The 19531-nt window shown below is 34.3% G+C and overlaps 1 protein-coding gene across 1 annotated transcript; it reads right to left on the reverse strand.

The window, feature by feature from the left end:
* Positions 1 to 4: 4 nt before the first annotated feature.
* On the reverse strand, positions 5 to 10880 carry ODAM (odontogenic, ameloblast associated). The gene is given in 8 exon segments (XM_082464017.1): positions 5 to 4879; positions 5305 to 5376; positions 6198 to 6245; positions 7067 to 7171; positions 8971 to 8979; positions 8983 to 9018; positions 9462 to 9616; positions 9619 to 10880. Coding segments are annotated over 8 exon segments (711 nt in total). The 5' UTR covers positions 9734 to 10880; the 3' UTR covers positions 5 to 4708.
* Between the last annotated feature and the right edge of the window lie 8651 nt (positions 10881 to 19531).

Here is a 19531-nt window from a genome sequence, read left to right on the forward strand (position 1 = left end):
AAAAATAGAAAATAAAATTTAAAAACATAAAAATATTTAGAAAAATAATTAACAAATATTGCAAGACCTCTATACTGAGAACCACAGAATGTTTCAGAGATAAATATAAATATTTATATAAAATATAAATTTACTATCTGGCCTTTTTTTTTGAAAGGGCCAGATAGTAAATATTTTTGGCTTTGTGATCCATACAGTCTCTTGCAACTACCCAACTCATACATTGTAGGGTGAAAGCAGCCATAGATAATATGTCAAAGAATGGATATGGCTGTTTTCTAATACCACTTTATTTACAAAAAAAACAGACATGGGCCAGATTTGACCCTCAGCCTGTAATTTGCCAACCCCTGGCTTAGATCATTGATTCTAAACATTTCTTCTCTTTTTATATAAGCATTGTAAAGCCAAAAAATTCTTTCTTATTATTGCCTGAATAAGTATATGCCATGTTCATGAACTGGAATACTCAATATGGTTAAGATGCCAAGTATTTCCTGTTTGATCTTGAGATTCAACACTATCCATTAAAACTTAGCAGGGTAGAAATTGACAATCCACCTCTAAATTTATTTGGAAATGTGAAAGACATAAAGTTATAGTAATCAAGACTGTTTAGTATTGATGCAAAGACAGAAAAGCAGTTAAATGGAATAAAATTGTCAAAAATAGATGCAGATACATAAAGTCCATTGATTTTCAATAAAGATACAAAGGCAAGTCAGTAAGGAAAGTATAACCTTTTAAACAAATTATCCTGGAATGATTAGGTATCTTTATGGAAAGAATTATCCTTGACCCCTATCTTCACACTCTATACAAAAATCAATGGCTACAGATTTAAATGTAAAAGCTAAACCATTAAAAATTCTGTAAGAAAACATAGGATAATATATTCATTACTTTGGGGTAGGTGAAGACTTCTTTATTAGGACACGAGACACTAACCTTCAAAAAACTGACAAATGTAACTGCACCAAAAAAAAAAAAAAAAATTCCAATCCTCAAAAACCATGCTAAGAAATGAATGAAAAGACAAGCTACAGACTGGAAAAAGTATTCACAATAACATTTATTGGGCCAAGTATGTGATCCAGAATACATAAAAAGCTCTTACAAATCAATCATAAGAATATGATTGAAAAATTGATTCAAAAATAAAGATATACTAATTGTCAGTAAGCATAGAAAAACAACATATTATTAGTCATCAGGCAAATGCAAATTAAAGCTACAAAATATGTAATATATTAGAGTAGATATAGACTGAACTATTTAATATATTAGGTTGAGGAACAGATTTAGGAGTCAGGGATAAATTATATATGTTTATGAAAGTCACAACAATAGAAATGTTCATGCAGTGGTTTCTGAGAGAGAGAAGAGAGGGTAGAGGTCAAACTTTGTGAAGGTTAATTTTGAAGGGATGTTTGATAGAAGAGGAACACATGGAAATGATTTAAAAATACAATTCTAAATGTTGGCCAGAAGGTGCAGGAACTAGAATTGTGACACATTGCTGACCAGAGTATAAAATGTTACAGCCACACTGGAAACTACTTAGCAGTTACTTATAATAAACTTACCCTATGATTTATATCCACTTTGTGGTATTTGCTCAAGAGAAATGAAAACATATGTTTACAAAAGGACTTGTCCAAGAATGTTCATAGCATCGTTATTCCTAATGGTAAATAAGGACAACCCAACCCAAATGTTCTTCAATAGGAGAATAAATAAACTGGAGTATATTCATATAATGTAACATACAATTTAAGCAGTAACGTGAATGAATCACAAAAGCATTATACTGAGTGAAAGAAGCTGCCACAAAAGAATACAAAGTGTATAAAGTAATAAAAAAATTTTTTTAAATTAAAAAAAAAGAAAGAAAGGAGAGAGAAACCAAACCAAAAAAACAAATCCACCAATGATAACAAGTGCTAAAAACTATACTAAAAAAAAAAACCAATTTGAACATACAAAACAAAACAAACAAAAGAATACATAGTGTATGATTTAATTTATATAAAGTTCCAGAACAAGCAAAATTAATACATGGTGATATAAATTTTATTTTTGAAAGTGGTAGCTTGGCATGAGAATGGGGAGACTAGATTGACCAGAAAAGAGAAGGAAGGTGGAGTGGTGGAAATGTTCTGCATCTTGATAGGGGTGATGGTTACAAAGTATACACATATATATGCATATGTATGCACATATGTATATGTAAATCAAACTCATCAAACTTAAACTATACATTTAAAAGTATGACGAGACTATGATGATGGATTGGTTGTGTAGGCAGTATTGGAGGTGAGAACACGTATGGGTTCTGTACGTCAGTCTTGAACTAATGCTGTTATAATATATTTAGATAGGAAGCAGCCAGTGGAGAAGGTTGGTAGGGAAAGTTTTGAGGCTAAAGTGTGGATTATCAACTATAAGAAATGCTGATTCTAGAGAAATTATTCTACATAAAGCTTTTCTGGTTAGATCTGTTCAAAATTGAACTGCTTTTTCTGCTTTGCCTTTCTTACACTGGCCTGGGTTGGAGAGATTTGGATACCAGGGTTAAAACAAACAGACACATAAAACATAGTTCTTTGCATGTGTCCTGGCGATGTTTCCATTAACTGTACACTCTTGTCTTCCTAACCTTAGTAACAAAAATGATAGAGTTTAAAGCTCCTCTATAAAGTAGTTTGAAAATATAGAATATTTCGTTGATAGTGATTATAGTATTCATGTTTTCAAACATAGTTGTTGCTCAAGAATACCTTACCAAGACTTAACATCTTCCTGAAACAGATTGGATCCTGAACAGTCTGAGATGCAGAAATTTTTTAAGCTGAGTCACTAAACTGGATTTTTGAAAACCATCCAGAGTAATAAGGTCCTTTTAATATTGTCTAGAATAAAAAAATAAATTTGGCATGCTTAGCTTAATATTAATGTTTTTATCAAAATATTTATTCTTGAAAGAACTTCTCAGTGTTTATCTTTGCATTATTTTATTTATGTAGAACTTATCTATTTTATGCTTTTATATGTTAATATTGTGTTTATATAACTTGTGTAATTTTCAAAGCATTTATTATTGTAACCCCTAATACTGCCAAGTTCTTGACGATTATAGCATGATGCTTTGAGCTTTGTGGTTTTCCCCGAGTTCTGCTTCTCTTCACTGTACCTTCAAATAGAAGAGCTATGTTGTGCTCATTTCTCTTCTTTAGTCTCTGACCATCCCCTTTCTCCTCCTCCTTAAAAAGAGAAGTGGAATACTTGCTATGTTCCAGAATGTTTTCTAAACATTCAGCATGAATTACCATGTTCCAAAGTGCCGAACGTGCGTTTTAACAGATATCCCGTTGTTTGACTCCCCATGTCATGTCCAACATTAAGAGGTCTGTCAATTACTCAGAATTACTTTCAACTCACCAATTTAGGGGAAAAAAGGAAAATGTATAAGATGAAGGTAGAATAGGTGATTATTGGGTTACTATTCTATAGGGTAAGTAACATATTCCAGAGTCATAACATTACTAAGTGCTGGAAAAAGATATGATTCTAGGAATTGTGATCAACTTTAAAGTAAAATATTAACCAAATTTGCTTGAAACCACCTAATACATGTTCATTCATTTATTTACTCATCCATTCACTCATTCATTCATTTTCCTTTTCATACACATAGTTTCACACACATCAATACACATATACATACAAATACGTATACAAATATGTACAAATACAAATACGTCAAATACGTCAAAAATCTTTGCCTTTTACTTTTCCATTTCAGGCCAAATTGTTTGCTTTTTTTTTTTTTTTTAATTTTTTTTTTTTGGTTTGCTTTTTAGTGTGTATTTTTTACTTCTTGGAGTCATCCCAACCTGCCCTTCTATCAAACACCCACTACCCTCATAGCCAAACAAGCCCATTAGGACCGGTAATTAATTAAAGTTATATTTAATATAAAAATCATGGAATTTTAAATTTCCATGTGATTGTACAAATTTTTTATCACTTTGAGACTTTATTTCATTCCAAACGAATACAGATGTATTGGCATTATTACAACTTTTAGCTTGCAAAGTGAAGTGGTGATTTGGGAGAACTGACTTTGTATATAGTATCTGTACAATGTCTTTTACATGGACCTAGTATATTTACTATTTGTGTTTTCAGAGTTTATGCCAAGTTTATGGCATAGGCAGACATGATCCTCAAAAATTTATTTTGATTTTTAAAAAATTGCTAAAGTCTCTTAATTATTATTAGCTTTGTAGGAATGTATAAGCACTAACTTGTTTTTTTAAATTTTGTTGTACACCTTTTCATTAGTTCTCCTTACAATTTTTTTCTTTTAATTTACAACATGTTATGGTACTTAAGGCATGCCTCTTGGCAAATACCTACCCCAAACTCTGAATGATTAGGACAACATCTTATGGTTCCTTTAGGCTACTGGTCTTGGCCTAGTGAAAAAAGGATATGCATAAGAAGCTGTTATTAAATCAAAATTAAATTATATTCTGATTAATTGATTATCCGTAAGCAATTATTGGTCTTCCTATTCAAGGTTAAGACCATATATTCTACTATATCTTAACCGTCATTATTTCCATGACTAAGTCCTATAAATTAAGCACTAACTTTATACTTTCTATTAGACATCAATTTCTTACATAAAATGAATCTTTGATTACTCTACCTTCTTCTCCATGAGTTCTGGGGTAATAGTTGGGTCCATAGGAGAAGTAAAAAAATTTGTTGTGCTGGGTTTTTGTGAAGTTGAAGGAATGAAAATTCCTGCATTGGCGTGCTTAAAATTTATCATTTCTTTTTGTAAATATGGTGACACTCCTCCTGCTGGCTATAAGGGTGACAAAAAAAAAGGGGTTACAGGTTCAAGGGCAAGGTCAAAATTGGGAAGAATATAAAGTAATAGTATTGAGATGCAAAGCAAGGATTTTATTTGAGAAGTAAATACCTTTATTAATTTTCTAGATTATAATCTATCCTTTAGAAAGACTGAATATATGCTAGCAAACATGGATGTGTCGTAATACCTGACTTTAAATGAGTGTACCCAAGGAGAGTATCTGGCATATAGTAACCCTCAATAAATATTTGATGAACTGAGTGAATTGAATCTTGCTTGGAAAAAGATTACAGGGGGAAGGAGTAATAATTGTGTGGAATAATAACATTTTCATTAAAATGAACAGTACTGCAGGGACCTGTAGGTTGTCAGTTGCTGATTTACAGTAGCTAGCAGAGTGTGGTAAGGAAACTTACCATCACAGCAATTTCAGGAGCTGTGCCTAGGAAGGGATCAAAGGCTGGCTGCTGCTGGCCTCTCGGCATAACCTGAAAAATTGCCAAGTTTAAAAAAGTCTAAATTATTAATCGATAAAATATGTTGTTTTGCACCCAAGGCAGTTAAACCCTTCCCAACTTCTTCAATTAGTTTCTTAAAGACGAACAAAATAATTTAGATTTGAGAAAGAGAAAAGCAGCTCCTGACGCTGAGAAAATGGACTGACACAATAGCTCTGCTGCAGTGTTTTCAGGAGCTGTCCTGACATTCTATTATGGACCTTCGTGTTCTCCTGTTGTACATTAACAATCCTACAGAACACCAACATCAGACAAGGTCGCCTCTGAACATGATGAAGTACAATCAAAACAACACCACTTTGTAATCTTGTCCAAAGCAAGGTCCCTGTGCAAGGCATGAAATACCAGGCATCCTTAGGTCCTGGCTAATCTGAATAATTCCTGTTTCTTTACCAGTCACAGCCTTTGCCTCTCTCCATTGTTCTTACCTTCTAGGTAAGAATTGGAAAGTTACCCAATCACAGAACTACCCCCACTACTTGAGAACACCCAATCCAAGGTGAACCATCATTCCTTTAACTCTCCCCAAACTCACCTGACACAAGGCCAGACCCTGTAAGAAGGCATTCCAATACCTTCCTGTTAAGACACCCCACAGTTCTCCATGGTGTGTTCTCCCCTGTTACAATGAGTGGATAAATCCAATTTTGTCCAACTAAGGGTGTGTTCCTGGTGGTTTTTGGCTAAAGGGCTCTGATAGATTTAATAGTTTGTGAAGCAAGTAGTTTCAAAAGTTAGTTCTTTTTTTTTTTTTTTTTTTTTTTTTTAGTGAAAGGTATACATTTACTTACAGGTTCTGCTTGTTGTGGAATATATCCAAATTCAGTATAGAATGGCATCTGTCAGAATTTAGAAAAATGCATTAGGTTTGCTCTGATGATTTTTGTCATAATGTAGTGGTAAATGATTACTGAAATATATATATATGTATATCTATCTTATACTATAGTAAAGAATTTTTTGAAAGTTTATATGTTCTAGGTGGTAAAAATTATTGTTAAATTACCAAGCATCCTTTTACCACCATATGATTTCTAGGTTAAAACTCTCCCTTTCTCTTTAAATTAATGTGACTTCGTTGGAAGTACTACTACCAGTTATTTAAAGCATAATTTTCAGTTTTCTGTAATTGGTTAGGCAAGTTTTAAGTGATGATAAATTAAAAAAAAACTAATTTCCATTCTAATTAAAATCTAGTTATATATGAGACACCTGAATTTATATTAGAATTCTACCAATTTATTGCAGGTCCACAAAACTCAAAATAATGTTACCTAATTTTACCTCAAGATCTGGTGATCATAAGTGCCTTTTATCATGGTAGCTATCTAAAAAAATAATAACCACATGTATATGAGAAAAGGGATGCTGGTAGATTTTTAAAAGTTAGAAAACTTCATTTTCCAATATGATTCAGATTTTGGCCTCTGATTCGACTGAAGTCCATTCACTGACTTTATTCTTTCAAAATTCAGCCTTGGAGTATATTTCCAAATTAGTGACATGTTAAAAGAAAGCACTGTATCCTTTTATGACCACCAGTTCAAGCTGTTGAGTTTTTGCACTAAGTGTAATCAGATATTCTCTTCTCTGAAAATTTACCTTATCTTCTTTATTCTCAGGTGGAACTAGTCAAACTAAAATCAAACACTTGTGGTACCTGCTCCTCAAACAGCAGCTGTCCGGTTTGCGGAGGTGACTGTGCGACTGTTTGCTGAGGCTGTTCCCAGGGTAGGAGCACGTAAACTGGGTAGTACAGAGGCATCTATTTGTAAACAGAAAAGTACAGAAGAACTTCCTTTAGTGCAAGACTTAAAAAAAAAACAACCCTCTAATATCAATATTATATTAAAGCTGATTTGTATTTAGCAATTTTATGAACGAAAGAACACATAAAGCAGTCCTTCCCAAACTTTAGAGTAAACTTGTATTGCAAGTGACACTGGACTTTGTTTCAAGGTTGCTTGGTCAGACACATTAGGAAGTAGTGACTTCAACTAATAACAGGCTTTTTAAAAAGGGCACCTTGGACTTTATGTATAAATTACTTTGCAAATATCTAAGAAGACAGCCTGTGCAGCATTTTCCATACAGTTTTTTGAGACTGTATATTCTGCAGAACATGGTATTAGAAATTCTACCATCATGAATGAATTCTCAGGAACGTATTTCCTTTAATAATTACCATTTTATTAAAACAGTCCATAAGTATTGTAGAATACTTAAAAAATCCAGAAATAGACAAGGAACAAATAAAATCACCTGCAATTTCACCACCCACATTATCATGTATTGGCTTGCACTTATGTCTGTATATGCATATGTGTTTATCGAAAATGAGGATCATTGTACATACATGGGGTTTTGTGTGCTATTTTCTTTCCTTGTATAATTAAATGAGACCTTATTGGATATAAGAGCTAAAAAAAGTGATAACTGTGGTTTGAGAAGAGGTATATTTTGTACAGTGGTTCTTCACCCTGGCTAAGAATCAAAAACACTAACTGAACATTTTAACAGATAATCAGTTTTGATCTACTCATGGGGTTTTGATTCATTAGGTGTGGGGCAGGGTCGGGGCATTTGTAATTTTCAAAATCATCACCAGAGATTCTAATGCAAAGCCAGGTTGGAGAGCCACTGGTTAGGTGGTTAAAGGAAGGGTGAAGAATTATATTCTAACTCAGCTATTTATTTTCATTAGGATTGGGAACTTAATCTCATAGACTTAGTTTCTTGATCCTTAAAATGAAGTAATTCCACTTGTCAGGTATCTAACTCTCTAAATGCTGTGGCATAGAATGAGATAATGTCTAGAGGTAACTTTTGTTTAGGGGTGGACAAAATTACATAATTATGATTACACTAAAGCCAAGTGGTGTAATGTTTTACAAAATGGTCAATATTCTGCTGGTGAATAATATAATTTATCCATATCCCTGTTTCTTTGAGCCCAGGATATTATAAAATTAACTAGCCAAACATTAAGAGGGTTTTCTATATTACTTTAACGATTCTACTAGTTTGCGTTCATTTTTTAAAGATTCTGTTATTTAATGGAAATCACCACCATTTGACTGTAATATTGGAGTTAAACTGAAAATATACAACAACCTGGAAATATTTTGAGCATAACTCAGAAAAACTCTCTCTATATCATATGGTATTTTATCAGATTAATGCATCTTTCTCTGAACCAAAATTTAGGGTTGGACAAAGTCAGCCCATGGTATCTCTCCAGAGTTGTTACCAAATGCCAGCATTCTAGGTGCAGAGAGGACACAACCTAAGGCTTAGTGAGCTCTTTAATTCCCAACACAGTAATGTCCTGGAAACTCAGGGGTCCTGAAGAGTCTCAGCTGGTCTTTCTTTTGGAGCTCTTAAGTGAGCCTAATATTAACAAACTGTTACCAGCCCAGCAGTGGTGGTATCTAGATTGTGATAGCACTGTGTGTATTTGTAGCCCTGCTATAGGAATCAGAGCTACAAATATAGAAGAAAGCATTCAATGGACAGGGTATACAGCCATCTCTATATAGGAGTGATGGTATTCCTTTCATTTACCTGTCCTTGCTAGTGAGGCATTTTGAAGGAGAACACAGAGGGCATAACCTGTCAAAAAAGGAATTATAAAAAAGTTACACTTGACTTTTTAATTTAAAATTCCAGAGCTGTTTTCTTTAGACCTAACCATATAAATGTATAATTTGTATTAGCAGACTTCTATGACAACAAAAGGTCATCTATTGTGTGTACCATCATTAATGCAAATTGCCCTTTTTTTAAAGATGAAATTTCCCTAGTTATCCTTTCCAAGACATGTTTTAACACTTTTGATTTGTGACCGTGATCCTAGACTGCTGACTTAAATAGCATTTTTTATGTCAGAAATCAGAAAGATAAGGAATTACTTCCAGTGATGGTAAAAACATATTATGAGAAAGAATTCTTGCTCAATAACTCCTGTCTTATTTCAAAGCTGGTTCATATTCTTTTTCACATTCCATGTGCATTATCTCTTTTCTGAGTAACAAGATGGAAGAGGCCCGACTTACGTTATTAGGGCCCTGTTGGGTCTGCGGTGGTGTTTGAGGCTGTGAGGGGTCCCGCTGTCCTGCCTGGGTTTCTTGGGCAAAACTGACCCGTCCTGGGAAGGGTATCTGATTTGGGACCAGTCCAGCAAACCGGTCGAGAGTTGATAAGAGAATCAGGAGAGTCCTGGAATTTGAGCCTGCTGCTGCTGTTGTAGAATCCCAGGGAAAGGAGGAATCCATGAATTAAATGGACCCTGGGAAGACACAAAAGAAACGAAGCATTTCTCTTTCATTTCAAAAAGAATTTAAAATCAGTCCTGAGCAAGAAGGAGACAAAATGTAAACAATTTCTATATTTCCATTGCTCCATTATAAGAAAGGGCAGATCCTGGCACATTGTGAGCCATGCAAGCAGCAGGAACAATGCTAAATCCCCAGTGTTCATAATATGACATATGGGGCAGAATGGGGTGGATAAAGGCTACAGTTTTTGCAGTTGCCAGACTGGTTTCAAATTTTGTTTTGTTTTGTTTTGTTTTTTTACCACTTAGCTGAGTATGACTTTGTGTAAAATGGTTAATTTAAATATCTCATAGTTATGAGAGTTTGTGCCTGGCATATAACAAGTTCTCAATAAATAAATGTTCACCCGATTATAGTTTTTACTTTAGTCTTCAAACAAATGGTATTTAGCATACAAAGGACAAATTCATAACTTTAAAAATTAAGATTTTAGAAATGGAATCAGAAAACATTTTGTTCTCGTACCAAGTACCACAAGAAATGAGTGGTAGAAATGTATTCTTGAAATAATTATTGAGGTAGGGGTACCTGAAGCTGTAGTGGCTGAAGCTGAGCATTATTAAGATTCAGAAGTAGCTAGAGAAGGAAAGATAATATGAAAACAAGATTACTACACATGCTAAAACTATTAAGAACGTTTACTACAAATATAGCACAAGTCAGAGCTAGCTGATCATAATTTCCTGTTAAAGGTGAGATGTTTTCTTACTAAGCTTATAATAAATGACAGTGATTAGAGTTTAGGATTTAACTACCTCTTCCTTGCTGTATATGAGATTGCACAACTTTAGCCCATTCCAGTGGTTTAGTTAGTCATTTTATGCTCTTAAATACCTATTTACACCATATCAGGTGTTATTAGAACAAAAAGGTATACAAGAATCTGTCTCTGCTTTTAAAGAATTTGCAAGCAAACAAGGGAGGCAAAGTAATATTCTAGAAATAACTTGGTATACAAAACAAACATAAACATTGGAAATGCATTTGGATATAAAGAGCTAGTGGGTAGAATTGCAAGATAAATCAACAGAAAGCTTTTTATCTCTTCCCCACTGGGTTTCTATAAAACAAAGAAATAAAAAAACTGGGGGACATTGTTTTAAGTATTTAAACTAATCTCATTGCTGTTGCTTGCAGACATAACGCGCTGTGGAATAAGCTAAACAAAAACCCAAAAAACAGAAATGGTAAAAGAAGACTTGTTATGGGTTTCACACAATGATTTCAATTGTACCATGACATCACTTACTGGGGCTGACATTGTAGCTCCCAGTATCCCAAGAAGAATTATAGTTTTCATTTTCAGATGAAATATCTAGAAAATACGTTGTGAAACTTAGCTTTAAAAAAGATTTTCTATGTAAAAATCATGATGACAATAAATTAGCTGGTATTGTTCAATCAGAAGGGTAGTTGGCTGAATTTTACAGTATTTACTTATATATTAGGATTTAAAATAAAAAAGGGACATTTATAAATATCTGTAACAGAACTCATTCTTTTTCTCAGAGCAGCATTTTATAAAAACCAAAATTGTTTGCTTTTCCTTTTAGCTTGCGCCAAATAACTCATTTGGTGGCATGTGATGTAGTTGAATGAATTTATGAACAAGATGGCCTCATTCCCTGTGCTGTTCTACATTGTAGGTAGTGGGTCCTTTGGACCATGGGAGGCCCATGACTGAGGTCAATGAACTAGGTCTTTATTATGCAAACAATTTTATTGTCTATTTAATGTAGTGATAAGAATACCACAATAAAGGTCTGACAATAACAGTTCAGTACCAGGTAGTGTCGATTTAAAAGCCTAATAACATTAAAATATATTAAAACTAGGCGACAGAGTCAAAATTTTTCTAATTCAAGGAAATAGTTTATAAAATTAAACTGTAATACTGATTTATAGTCTAACCCGTGGAAATATATTATTTCTTGTCCTCCAGATTTGAAAACTCCTGCCCTAGTTCAAACCATTGACCTACACAAGCATTTAGGGTGACTTTGGTAGTTTATCCTGCAGAGTTGACTGATTTGTGTTCTTAAAATTATGAAAGCAAAGATTTGATATCTTACCTCACTCTTTTACCTATGAAGAGAAATCTAGACTCATTCAAGGTCTGTGTCCTTTTTATCTTTTGGCTCTGCTGCTTGGAGCTTCTCTTAAATTTTAAAACCCCATCTTTAGAAGAGGAGGACCAATCATTTTTCAAAGGGACCAGTGATTGAGTGGGCTTCAGACAATGGCTTAGTTAATAACTCCTTTCCTAATCATCTAGGTGGTATATGGAGTCCCACAGTTTTAGTAATGTCATTAAATTATCCTCAGAAATGTTTCCCTGTGATCATTCCTGGCTTCTGCTTTGGTTACGACTAATTCTTCTAGAATAGTAATTTTTCTCTCCTCCTTCTTTTACCCTCCTTAAAATGGATACCTTAATAGAGCAACTTTAAAAGACTTTATTCAAGGATTAATGGGTGATTATTTTTATTTTAAGAGTAAAATACAAAATTATTAGACATAAGGCGAGGGCCTAAAAGACAAAAATTCAAAACCTCTTTAGGGGCAGTGAAGATTCTTTGGTTCTTCAGTGCTGGACTGAGTAAATATGAGCTAATTTAATTTAGGTTCAACCTTAAAAACACCAGTATATCTCCTTTTACCTAGGAATTAAATCCTTAAAATATAGCTAAATCTCTATGTGTCTATGACATGTGTTTCCAGGTGATCATGTTGCTTGGAATAAATAATTTAATAAATATGAAGCATGATGGCGTACATTTTAAAAACAATAGAGAGTGAATGCTTTGTGTTTTAAAAAATTCTATTTTGCTAAATATGATTTTAGCATTCAAAATACAACTTAAGTATTACTATTTGCCCGTTATTGTTATTTAAATTTTCTTCATAAAGTGAGTTTTGCATTTGTCTTGTTTTCCTTTATTGTTAATACTCACCCCACTCTGATAAATAGTCAAAGATCACAAATTTTGTGATAATGTATTAACAGTGAATTTCCATTGTGCAAGAGTTCTTTGGTTAATTTAATCTTGGACAACTAACGGTAGCCTTATCATGCAGGGAAACAAAGTTATAATAAATTTGTCTTTCTTAGTAGAATGAGACCCTTAGAACTTGAATAACTCATTAATAATAAAATGATTATACCATTTACTATCTAGCCAAAACAAAAACTACAGGGACAAAAAAATACTTAAGATAACAAGACTCTTTTCTTTACTAAAGCAGAGAAGCTACTACAAGGATTGAAGAAAGGAACCATCCCAAGATTTAGAAGAGTTGTCTTTTTAGATTAGTTAAATAGTTAGAACACTATTTATCTATAAATTATATATTTATCTATAACTATTTATCTGTTAGGCCAGATATTAATGCAGATTTTACTAGAACCAGGTTGTTGGTTAATCTAACCAATTGTTACCTGGAAAATCCAGTAGGTCTGTTGAATGGGTGATGGCTCTAAATTGCCTGATGATATGTTTTTAGTGATTGACCTTAGTTTATCCTGAATAGTGTCAAATTAAATTTAGTAAACCATAAGCTCTCAGTCTCCTGAGATTTGCTACTGCACTGTGCAGGGTCTTAGGCAGCTAACCCCACGACTGAGCCAGAAAGTTGTCAGGGCCAAGCACTGAAAAAGTTAGCACCTCTATTACACAGCCAAAATAGAGTCAATGTGAACATTATTACCTTGATGATGAACAGTTTCACCTAGCTGCATTCCTCAAATCTGAAGGTAGTTGGGAGGAGATTTCTGTCATTGTTTTCATTTTGTTTTTATTTTCCATTACTTGAATATTCTAAAGAAAAGCAGTTGAAACTCTCTAGTTATGCAACAAGTTGAAGTGGAAAAAAGGTAGGCTATGCTTTCCTATGTGATTGCTTTCAATTTCCTAAGTCACCGGAGGCAAAGTTCTGGAGGCAAAGTTTCCTTCCTCTGAGTAGGAAGGAAAATAGCAAGGGGCTCTAGTTTAATTCTTATCACACTGTAGTGTGAATAGTGTCTGTGTCTGTTTCTCCCACTCAACTGTGTTGAACTTACTAATTTTTCTATCCCATGTCAGTCACCCAGTAGGTATTCCATTGGCTTTTGTTAAATAAATGGGTTCTTTCATTCAAGGGAGAGGAAGGTCATCCAGGCGCAGAGCAATGTCAGTCTGTATGGATTAAGGGGCAGGGACATTAAGCAGAGGAACCTGAAGATGAGGAAATCCTGAACCAGGTATTGTCACCGTGACTTCATTATTTTATTTTAGCTCAATTACCAGAACACCAGACATCTCTTTATTCAAATAGAAGTACAAAAACACATAACAATGCCAAGTATTGTACATCTGACTGTTGGATTATGTACCCTTGAAATTATCTGTATCTTTTCTCTGTTCCAATAACATAAATGATGAAGCAGAAACAACAATGGGTTATAAGTTAGTCCTTTCAAAATGTTATCTCTGCTTTTTATGTTGTTGTTCATCTAACCTGAAAATCAATTAAAAGGTTTACAGAGAACCGTTGTCAAGTAGATTCTTTGGATTAAGAGAATCGAATTTGAATTTTAGCACTGCTTATAATAAAAAATAAATTTCTTGCTTATGAGTTATACTTTTCCAGGAACTTCTAATTACGCACCAAGTTAGGCAGGACAGATATATCACTGCCACGTTTCAATGAGAAATCTGAGGTACAGAAGGTTCAGTGACTTCCTCCTTTCATTTATTCATACGACAAATACTTATTGTGCAGCTTCTATAGTTCATGTCCTTTCTGGGCACTGAGAAATTAGTGTTAATAAAACAGACATTGTTTCTGCCTTCACGGAAATTGCTGTTTCTTCCACTGTCAAAAAAGTACCACAAACGTGCACAGTATGCAGGTCTTTTGATTCTTAACCAAGTAGCCTTTCTAAGGCACCAAGCTACCTAACCAGAGAGGAGAGATGCATAGCACAATTCCAAAGATAATTAGCAGATAAAAATAATAAATGGTAAAAGTGGGTATTTTCATATATTGCCAGAGTTGAACAATAAATCTCATCTCAATGAAGGCAATAGGTTTTGTGATGCTAACAATTATTTCAACAGTAGCCTGTGTAGTAAATACAGAGAATAAGCAAGCTCTTAATCAAATCTCTTCTGTTACATAGTGTTCACTTTTAATTTACTAAAGTGATCCCTCTGTTTAATAGTGTACATTACTGGATATTAATGATCACATGTCCACTATGGCTCTGACTTGATAATATGAGTCTAATTTTATTATATTTAAGATTGGTAGTTATGTGCATGTAAATTATGACTATAAAGTATAATTTCTAGGAGTAGTCTGTTCAGGAATAGAGGTAGTAAGAAAAATAATCTACACCTCTTCCTTTCACAAAAAGACCCATGAGTTGCAGAGTAACTGAGAAGCCAGCCCACAACGAAGCTTGGGCTATAGGATGGCGACTGCCTGGGATGCCGTGAAGTGCAGCCTGTGGAGTGTGCAGTGGAAGCACACCCCCCCAACATAGCCCATCTTGGTCTGGGAATAATCATCATCCGCCTTCTCAGAAAATCACTTCTTTTGTCCCCTGACCTGAACTGGTTTCTTTTTCTACTGGACCTCTATCTAGAGTATTTATTTGTGTCCCTTGCTCTTTATGAATACAGAACCCTGTATCTATTTCTTCTTTTTGGACCTGTCATCAGAGTTTGACCCCAACCTCTTTTCTGTACTATAACCTCCCAGAAACAAATACATCCATTTTAATCAAAATCTTGTAGTTCTAGTAACTTGATTTAAGATTAGTGTTTTTGGCTGATTTCTTGCTTTCTCCCTTTCAGACATCTAGACGAGCCCATGCTGTGGTCATTCACTCTCCTATGAACGTCCTGTCAAGGGAGCCTAGTAGCCCAGGTCAGTATGCTTTAGCCTCTCTCAAAATTCTGTGGATTGTCTTGTTTTTCATTTTGTTACATTAAAAGTTTACCGCATCAAGATTTTATGCCTTCTGACAGCAGCAATATTTTATTGCTCAGAATATTTGCTAGCCTGTCTTCCTTTTTTCTTCTCTTTTCCCCTTGCCTTCTTCCATCTATTTAGTCCTTTTCTTCCTTTATCTCCTACTCTATTTCTTTTTTCTTCTTCCACCTAACCTGGTTTATAAAGCCCTCAATTATCGGATCCTTGTTTTATTCTCTTACTTTGTTGCTTCTCACTCGGGTCCTTGTTCGCTAAGCTCCAACCATGCCAGCTTTCTTTCCGAATATTGAACACGTTAAATTTATTCCCGCCTTGAGGACTTTGTATTTGTTCTCTAAGCCTGGGATGCCCTTTCTCTGACCACTGATGGGCTGATGCCTGCTTGTCATTCAATTTAGGAATCACCCCACAAAAGGATGTTCCCAGACTCTTACCCAATCTAGAGTAGTCACCTCTGTCATATCACCCTACTTAAATTCCCTGCAAAGCATGTGCCAGTGTCTCATAACTGATATATTTATTTACTTATTTGATTATTTATTCTTTTTAGTGTTACTCATAAACATTTGTTTTTATTTTTTACCTTCCATCACTAGAGTATAACTTCATTAGAGCAGAATCTTTGTTTTGTTCACTTCTTTATCCTCAGTGCCTAGAATGGTGCCTGGCCCATATCAGGTATTCAAATATTTGTTGAACAATTGCATGATGATTGTTCTGAAGAAATTCCAAAGACACACTTGAACATAAAGAGATTAAATGCTTCTTAGAGCACTAACAAATATTAAAAGTCATTGAAAGAGGGAAGAGATATGGGAACATATGTATATGTATAACTGATTCACTTTGTTATAAAGCAGAAACTAACACACCATTGTAAAGCAATTATACTCAATAAAGATGTTAAAAAAAAGTCATTGACATGTTTGATGATAAGATATTATATTGTTTAATATAACAAACTTTCTAGAAACTCATTCTGTAGTATAGGAGTATTATGATACAACAAAGTTGTTAATGCAATGTCTTTTATAGTCCAAACAAAAAGTATACATCTAGCTTGGTTTAAATACTTCTGTACGATAGAATCTGTTACCTCATTTCTGGTGAACTTACATATATATATGAAGAATTTAGTAGAAAGGAGTAGTCATTTGTAATTATGTGTTTCTCTATTTGTAATATCTTAATCCACACCTTAGCGATCTTAGAAATATCTATTTTTTTTTGCTTGCTATTTGAACAATGAAAGGGGAACTTATATTTGTTGCTTGGAAAATAAGACTGACTGTCAAATCTGATTATGGAGTCAAGGCCAGAAATGGGAGCTAAATTGGCAGAAAGAATGATCAGAAATAGGAAAAAAAATCAGTATGAAGTTTATGAAAAACAATGCTGTGAATGGCAACTGTATGCTGGAGGTCACACAATATTACAAGCTTAGGTTATGGAGCCAAATATGAGTAAAAGTGCTACAGACTCTAGTTTGTCTCCTGCTTCACCTTGGGAATAATTCTGTCCAAATTACCAGTGTCGGTCAGTTGGTCACCCATATTCACATTAGCCTGTCTTCTGGAGTTAGTGATGGAAAAAAAGTCATCTTTGGTTTCAAACTCTTCTTTTTCAGAATTCTGTATTAGTCTCTGTAAGGGATGCTGCAATGCCCCAACCAGAGTCCCACTCAGGATGATAAGACATTATATTGTTTAATGTAACAATTAAAATGAAGGACTTTTTATCCCAGTTGCTGGCAGTGCTGCCAGACAACAACCTCTTCAGGGTTTGCCTCACCTCCCTCCCTCAAGGGTATTCTCCCTTCCCTGGCCAACAAACACCATCTAACTAATCCACTAGTGTCCAGGCCTCTCGCCATCCTAGCTCCAGAATTCCTTATGGGATTGACTGAAGCATTTGTTGACTGCACAGCAGCTCGACCTCTCCCTTTGCCTGTTCACCAAGTGTTATTTCTCATTAGTTAGCCAGCTCTGAATCACTACAGAGAATAGATTACTTCTGAGAAATAACCTCTAACACACTAGTCTCATTTATCGTGTGCGTTAAATTGTAAATGCTCTTTCTATGCCTTAGGCCATAGTCTAATACCCAGAACTAGACTTCTCATTAGACTTGCTACTATTATATATGTTAGCAATTAGATGTATATTGAATAAGAACCAATATTATCTGATATAATGGGTCATAAAATGACTAAACAAGAAAACCCTAAGGCCCTACATATAGAGTCCATGCTGGAAAATTATTGCTGGTTATTCTTTTCACAGAATGGTTGATAAAACTTGCCACCCACTACATCATTGCAATGAGCTTCTGACCAAGTTTCAGAGAGAGAGAGAGAACAAAGATCTCACTAGGGTAAAAAGCACCTGGAAGTTTTGCTGAGCATACACCAGAAAGGTTAGCATTGTGAAGTACCGGAATAATCCAGGGCTATAGAAATTTAATTTCCAAAATCCCTTACAAAACCTCCCAGTTTATTGCATTCATTTGTTACCAATTTTTAACTTGTCTCCATCTCAAAGAGGAGCTATATAAGGATTGAGATTAAGAACATGGACTTGAGTTATTTTGCCTGGCTCTAACTCTGTCAGCTACATGCCTTTGAATTATGGTCAGTTTACCTTTCTGTAAAATGGGGATAACCTCATAGGGTTGTTGAGATAATTAATACTCTATTCATATAAAAAACACCCAATGTTAGATTCTTCATTAGACAATAGGGACCTTGAACATCCCCAGGGCCTGGCACAAAACTGACACAGAATTTTTGTTGAATGAATGAAAGAATGAAGCATAATACACAGAAATATATTTTATTACAAAGACCAGCTTGGTAAATTGAATGGAACTTGGTGCAGGAGAAAAAAAGTGAACAGCAAATAGCCAGTGTGATGTTAGAAATAGAAGATCCACAGAGCACTTGGATAGAGGGAAGTCACTGAACCAAAACTAAGGATATATATTATTGATCAGTTTGTTAATTAAAAATATTTTTGAAAAATTTTTGAAATATTGATTTCAACATTTTATTAAGAAAACTTCACTTGGTTCTACCAATTCCTCTTTCTCTCAAATTCTAACCTTTCTTTTAGACAGTGGTGTGCTAAAACTCAGTTAACCAGATCTCTGACAACAAAACAAAACAAAACCAAAACCTCATTTTTAGTATCTCCCAATTTCCATAGTGTAAAACTCCCACCAGGCCCATTTCATGTTACCAACTGTTTAACAGCTGGCTTTTAAAATTCCTAAATATTAAAGATTGAATCTCAAGAGGCAGTAAGAGTCAGCTCCAGCAAAATAATGCCTTCGCATAATGGATAGTGCTTGAATCGCCCAAATAATCTAGCTTCGTTGCCCTGGTAGTAGTATTTTACGTGATGTATCCCACATAACTGTCAATTTATGCTGAGGATACAGGTATTTAGAGATATGTGAAACTAACATTTGTTTGGTACCATGCATCAGGTTCTCAGCTGTGTTTTCTGAATACATTTCTTCAACTGACCCTCATAAGAATCTACAAAGTATCATTATCATCATTATACTTACAAGGAAACTGACACTCAGAGATATTAAGTAATTTGCCCAAGGTAGCATAGTTTGTTAGTGATAGAGTTAAATTTGAACCCAGGTCTCTTTCTAAAGTAAATACTTATTTCTAAACCATTCTTTATGTGTTTGCCCAGGATGAAGACATTGGATAGCTTTTTTCCCATGTACTTTTGAGATACATTCAATAAATGTCATGGTTTTCTTGATTAAAATTTCCTTCTCATTATTTGTTGAAG

The sequence above is a fragment of the Balaenoptera physalus genome (genome assembly GCF_965194825.1).
Source record: "Balaenoptera physalus genome assembly, chromosome: 5".
NCBI lineage: Eukaryota > Metazoa > Chordata > Mammalia > Artiodactyla > Balaenopteridae > Balaenoptera > Balaenoptera physalus.